The 7,176-nt window shown below is 39.4% G+C and overlaps 1 protein-coding gene across 1 annotated transcript; it reads right to left on the minus strand.

Moving 5' to 3' along the window:
- Positions 1–5,441: 5,441 nt before the first annotated feature.
- On the minus strand, positions 5,442–6,486 carry LOC148867949 (calcium-binding protein CML42-like). Its single transcript, XM_088973901.1, has one exon. It carries the CDS (start codon positions 6,396–6,398, stop codon positions 5,778–5,780), a length of 621 nt encoding a protein of 206 aa, XP_088830027.1. The 5' UTR covers positions 6,399–6,486; the 3' UTR covers positions 5,442–5,777.
- Between the last annotated feature and the right edge of the window lie 690 nt (positions 6,487–7,176).

Genomic DNA, 7,176 nt, shown 5'->3' on the forward strand with positions numbered 1-7,176 from the left:
CCCTAAAACCTAAACCCTAAAACCCTAAAACCCTAAACCCTAAACCCTAAACCCTAAACCCTAAACCCTAAACCCTAAACCCTAAACCCTAAACCCTAAACCCTAAACCCTAAACCCTAAACCCTAAACCCTAAACCCTAAACCCTAAACCCTAAACCCTAAACCCTAAACCCTAAACCCTAAACCCTAAACCCTAAACCCTAAACCCTAAACCCTAAACCCTAAACCCTAAACCCTAAACCCTAAACCCTAAACCCTAAACCCTAAACACTAAACCCTAAACCCTAAACCCTAAACCCCTAAACCCTAAACCCTAAAACCCTAAACCCTAAACCCTAAACCCTAAACCCTAAACCCTAAAACCCTAAACCCTAAACCCTAAAACCCTAAACCCTAAACCCTAAACCCTAAACCCAAAACCCAAAACCCTAAACCCTAAACCCTAAACCCTAAAACCCTAAACCCTAAACCCTAAAACTCTAAACCCTAAACCCTAAACCCTAAACCCTAAAACCCTAAACCCTAAACCCTAAACCCTAAACCCTATACCCTAAAACCCTAAACCCTAAACCCTAAACCCTAAACCCGAAAACCCTAAAACCCTAAACCCTAAACCCTAAACCCTAAACCCTAAAACCCTAAACCCTAAACCCTAAACCCTAAAACCCTAAACCCTAAAATCATTAAACCCTAAACCCTACACCCTAAACCCTTAACCCTAAACCCTAAACCCTAAAAACACTAAACCGTAAACCCTACACCCTAAACCCTTAACCCTAAAACCCTAAACCCTAAACCCGTACACCCAAAACCCTAAAACCCTGAACCCTGAACCCTAAACCCTAAAACCCTAAACCCTAAGCCCTAAACCCTAAAAACATTAAACCCTAAACCCTACACCCTAAACCCTAAAAACATTAAACCATAAACCCTACACCCTAAACCCTTAACCCTAAACCCCTAAACCCGTACGCCCAAAACCCTAAAACCCTAAACCCTAAAAACCCTAAACCCTAAACCCTAAACCCTAACCCCTAAACCCTAATCCCTAAAAACCCTAAACCCTAAACCCTAAAAACTCTAAACCCTAAACCCTAAACCCTAAAACCCTAAACCCTAAACCCTAAACCCTAAACCCTAAAACCCAAAACCCTAAACCCTAAACCCTAAACCCTAAACCCTAAAACCCTAACACCCTAAAACCCTAAACCCTAAACCCTAAGCCCTAAACCCTAAGCCCTAATCCCTAAACCCTAAACCCTAAACCCTAAACCCTAAAACCCTAAACCCTAAACCCTAAAAACATTAAACCCTAAACCCTACACCCTAAACCCTAAACCCTAAAAACACTAAACCCTAAACCCTACACCCTAAACCCTTAACCCTAAACCCCTAAACCCTAAACTCGTACACCCAAAACCCTAAAACCCTGAACCCTGAACCCTAAACCCTAAAACCCTAAACCCTAAACCCTCTTCCCTAAAAACATTAAACCCTAAACCCTAAAAACACTAAACCCTAAACCCTACACCCTAAACCCTTAACCCTAAACCCCTAAACCCGTACACCCAAAACCCTAAAACCCTAAACCCTAAAAACCCTAAACCCTAAACCCTAACCCCTAAACCCTAATCCCTAAAAACCCTAAACCCTAAACCCTAAAAACTCTAAACCCTAAACCCTAAACCCTCAAACCTAAACCCTAAACCCTAAACTCTAAACCATAAACCGTAAACCCTAAACCCTAAATCCCAAAACCCAAAACCAAAAACCCTAAAACCCTAAAACCCCAAACCCTAAACCCTGAACCTAAAACCCCAAACCTTAAAACCCTAAACCCTAAACCATAAACACTAAACCCTAAACCCTAAACCCCTAACCCCTAACCCTTAACCCCTAAACCCTAAACCCTAAAGACTAATATCTAAAACCCTAAACCCTAAAACCCTAAAACCCTCAACCCTAAACCCTAAAACCCTCAATCATAAACCCTAAACCCTAAAACCTAAACCCTAAACCCTAAACCCTAAAGCCAAAACCCTAAACCCTAAATCCTAAACCCTTAAACCCTAAACCCCTTAACCCTAACCCTAACCCCTTACCCCCAACCCCTAACCCCAAACCCCTAACCCCTAAACCATATACCCTAAACCCAAAAACTCTAAACCCTAAAACCCCATAACCCTAAACCCTAAACCATAATCCCTAAACCCTAAACAATAAACCCTAATACCCTAAACCCTAATAACCATAAACCCTAACCTCTAACCCCTAACCTTTAACCCCTCACCCCTAACCCCTAAACCCTAAACCCTAACCCCTAACCCGTAACCTCTAACCCCTAACCTGTAAACCCTAAACCCTAACCCCTAAACCTAAACTCTATTGGTAGATGCGAGATTAGCCCAACAGGCATTACCCTAAATGGTCTTATTTTTTTCCCCTCAACCCATAATTCTCATACACTGTCCATAATTCTACTCACATGGATCCCAGGAATCAAAACATTTTGCAAACATTTCGAAACCGTAATATATATATATATATTGTACGTATGTATATCTCTATATAAATATATTTTACAAAACCAACTTCAACGGTTGAAATCAACTGCCGGCAGTTTAGGTTTACATTAGAGAGAGTGCATCCCCGATCATTCACTTTGTCTGACAAATGGACTGATCCTATCATTATGATCACCCACTCAGATAAATTCTCCAACTGTCCCAACATACCCAGGTTTTGACCCCCTCTAAGGATCTCACTGATAGGCATATCAAAGGCAGCCCAATTCGACACCTAGTGTAGTATCATAATCGAGTGTAGGGGTCAGGTGTACCATTCCAGTTTTTCCCATCTAACTCCAAGGTCCAGGGTAATATTGGAATTCTAGTCTGGTTCAGGGTTTCAAGAAAACCCACACTACATGTACTTCAGGTATCACCTTGGCAGTTGAGACAAGTCACCCTATCCAACTTTGCGGCACATCAGTGTCAACTTTGGTAGGATACATCTCCCCAGATCTATCCAACGACTGTGAATATTCTAAACTAATACGAGTCTCATATGTGTCAAGTTTAAGGGTATTACACAGAAACACACAATCATAACATGAATCAAATATGTACTTTATTCGTTTACATTAAATGTCATAATGTACATCATTTTGATTGGAGCTAAGGGCATACACTGTCTAACATTGATGAACCATGAGGGTAGTGTTCTTGAAATTAAGGCTATGAATATTGGGTTTTCTATGATAAATCTTGTTAAAGCATGAGCTGCGTGGGAGGCCATCAACCTCGTGATCAACTATAGGGACCATCAAATTATCATTGAAGGAGACTCAAAGCTTGTTATCGACTACCTCAAAGGAAAAGTGAAACCCCCATGGAGTGCCTAAATCTCTCTACCATGTTCAACTTAATCATCAAATTTAGGCATGTGTATCATGAGGCAAATCAATTTGGCTCATCAAGCGGTTTCTAGTCATGGGAACCTTTCTGATTTTCGTTCTTGTGATCTTAGTTTCATTTGCTTAGCTGATTTCTATGGAAGAGCTACCCCCCCCCCCCGGCTTGTGTAGCTCCTCTGGTTTTCCAATAAAAAAATGAACACTAATGCCCGTCTGTTTGCTAGTAGGGGTGGCAACAAGCCGAGCTTTTCACGAGGTGCTTGAGCTCGAGCCCAATTCACTAGCTCAATTATAAAATGAGCCGAGCTCGAGCCTACTAGAGCTTGGCTCGTGAAGCTCGCGAGCCACCTCGATATATATATATAATAAAAATATTATAATTCTTAATTATTATAATTCTTAATTTTTTAAATATCAAATAAAAATATTTATATATATATATATATATTTTTTTTTTATTTTTATTAAATATGTTTTCTCAAAATTGAGCTCAAGCTTATGAATTTTTTACTCAAGCCAAGCTCAAGCTCATGGTTCTAGCTCGAACAGAGCTCGAGCCTTGTAGAGCAGTCTCAAGCTGAGCTTGAACCTTGTAGAATAGTCTCGATCCAAGCTCGAGCCTCAGCCTCATACTATTCAGCTCGGCTTGACTCGAATCCACCCCTATTTGCTAGTATCTCATAGGGGGCAAGTTTGTAATAGATAATTTACTAACTTACCTATGTTATGATGCTGCTATAATGGGTCCCATGGTAAGTGAATTTTCCAAAGATTACCCTGCTAGAGGGTGGATTAGTTGCTTACCAAGTGACCATGTGTAAGAATGTTGTCACCAAAGTTAATCAGGCAATTTTTGCATGAATAGTCTCTAGATCTCCTGCCCACGAGAACTCTACCCACATCTACCCACAACACACTACCCCCATTAATTGGGAACATCTCCCCCTATATAATACTATGTAGGAGGATAAGATGTCCTCCATGTGTAGCTGCAATGCTATGTGGGTAGACGTGAGCAGAGTTTGTGTTGGTAGGAGATCTGGACTTGCTCAAATAAGCATGTTGCCCAAGAGCTGAAAAACAAGGCCTAAGACACATTAACCACCTATGATATATTATCGCAGAGTGTAAAATTGTAAATGGAAGCCCATTGATACTTGTAAGGATGTCAATCGAATGGTTTTGGTTTGGATCCAATCCGATGCAAACCTTATCAAATCAGATTTGGACGGTCCATTATAATTATTGGATTGGGCCAATCTTAAATAAATTGGTCCATATTCTTATTGCTTTGAATTGGGCCTAAACCAAATTTCTAAAAATCCAATCATAAGGCCAAACCTTTGTTCAATTGAAATCAATCAAAACTAAAATCAGCATAAAATCACTTTTATGGAAGTACTTTTATGAAAGCACTTTTACGAAAACACTTTTACAAAAGTACTTGTATAAAACACTTTTATAAAAGCACTTTTATGAAAGAACATTTACGAAAGCACTTTTACAATTACAAAAGCATTTTTACAAAAGCACTTTTATGAAAGCACTTTTATGGAGGTACTTTTATAAAGCACTTATATGAAAGTACTTTTGTAAAAGTACTTTTACAAAAGAACTACAAAAATACATTTATAAAAGACTGGAAGTACTTTTCTAAAGTGCTTTTATGAAGTACTTTCAATAAAGTGTTTTTCTAAAAGCACTTTTATAAAAATACTTTAATGAAAGTACTTTTACAAAAGTGATTTTTCAATGCCAAAAGTGCTTTTATATAATTTTTTATATTTCATTCGGTTTGGATTGGAGGATTGAATTTGATTTGTATTGGATTTGTACTAGATTGGGTCCAGTAGTCCATTTATAAGTGGACTCACATTGGATTGGATCAGGTTGGACCAAATCCAGTCCAATTGACACCTCTAGATACTTGGTTAGATGGCGGCACCCAGTAAACACCACTTTCTTTCAGCACTCAACAAACATACACACGTTAGCAATCTAACATCCGTGCAATCTTATTGCTATATTTGCATCTATTGACTGATCAATTTATTCGAGTTGCCAGAACATCAATGAAATACAGATGGGGAAGGAAAAACAGAAACAAAGAAGAAAAGAAAGAAATGAACATCGATGAAAAGGGGAAAAACAAAAGAACATCGATGAAATACAGATGGGGAAGGGAAAACAGAAAATGAACATTCATGTCCAACCAGGACATGAAGTCATTACAAAAGAAAATACAGCGATCCTGACTGTCTGAGCGAGAGAAAAGAGAAGGAAGATGAAAAGAAAAGAAAAGAAAAGAAAACTAAAATTAAAAAAAAAAAAATGAAGGAAAAAAGCAACAGCAAGAGAAAGGTCAAGAGGTTCGAACCAAAACATTTTGCATCATATCCTTGAATTCGTAGAAGTCAACACGTCCATCCTGATTCCGGTCAACGGAGAAGATCATTTGCTCAACTCTATCAATCTCACTTCCTTCTGAAAATCCTAGCTTGGCAAGAACCACTTGCAATTCCATCGCCGATATGAACCCATCTCCATCCACATCGAACACCTTAAACGCCTCCGTCAAGTCTGCCTCCTCTTGCAATTCCCTCGCCGTTGTTGTAGTTGTTGCACCACTTGCAGCCCTCTCCTCTTCTCCTTCGCGCCCTTCTTCCCCGCCTACGTTGACACCAAAATACATGTCACCCAACGATTGATGCAACGCTTCGAAGTCGTTGTATTCGAGTCCGTTGTTGCCCGGTTTTATGTAGCATTGTACAATGGACTCCAACTCGGACATATCTGCCTCCAGGCCCAGCAGATCCAAAGCTTGGCATAGTTCTTCGACTGTGATCAAGCCATCGCCATTCTTATCGAATAAGTCAAATATTCGACGGAGCCGAAGACTATTGAGGCTTGGGCTCCGGAGACGGAAGGATGACGACGACTGGCCTAATCTCGGTTTTATGGCCGGAGTCGGTGGCCCTTCCATCTCCACTTCCTGCGACCGCAAGGGGGTAAGAGAGAAAGATCGAGGAGCAGGAGGAAGAGGCAATGGAAGACAGGTGAATGATTGGTATCACAAAATCAAATAAAATATATATTGGCTTGGAAAGAGAGAAGAATTTGTAAGCGACAGACAAGGCGGAAAATCTTTGACTTGACTTTTCCAAAGGAAGGCCGAGTGGTAATGCAAGCAAATCGGGCTTGCCTTGACCATGACGTTTTCTATATTGTTATTAGAGGTGTAAATCGGGACCAGCCCAGCACGATCTTGAAGGCCATATATAATAATATATATATATATATAATATTATTTAAATTATAATATATTAATAAAATAAATATTTTTTTTAATTTTGTTATAATGATTTATTTCATTATTGTATATATAAGCAATTGTATATATCAAAGTTCATAAAAAATTAATATTTTAAATTTTGTCACTTTTTTTAAATAAATAGTTTTGGCTCGATGCACGACCTGACTTGTCCCAAGGCTCGGCCCACGGGCCCACACAGGCCTGGGCTGTCGGCCATGCTGGGCCGACCATAAGTTATCCCAAGGGAGGGCGGCATGGCCTGCACTTTGCGTTTTACACCTCTAATTATTACAACTAGCAGGGACCTGTGAATAGTGCATCAGATTTATCAAGAAATAGTAAAACAATGAAAATTGATAACTATTATGAAATTTTCATATTAGTATCATATACTTTGGGCTTAGTTTTATTTGGAGTTTTAAAACATGTCAATCCATTATTTAAACTT

The sequence above is a fragment of the Nelumbo lutea genome, chromosome 2, assembly GCF_056320005.1.
Source record: "Nelumbo lutea isolate HS-2025 chromosome 2, American lotus-T2T, whole genome shotgun sequence".
In the NCBI taxonomy this organism is placed as follows: Eukaryota; Viridiplantae; Streptophyta; class Magnoliopsida; order Proteales; family Nelumbonaceae; genus Nelumbo; species Nelumbo lutea.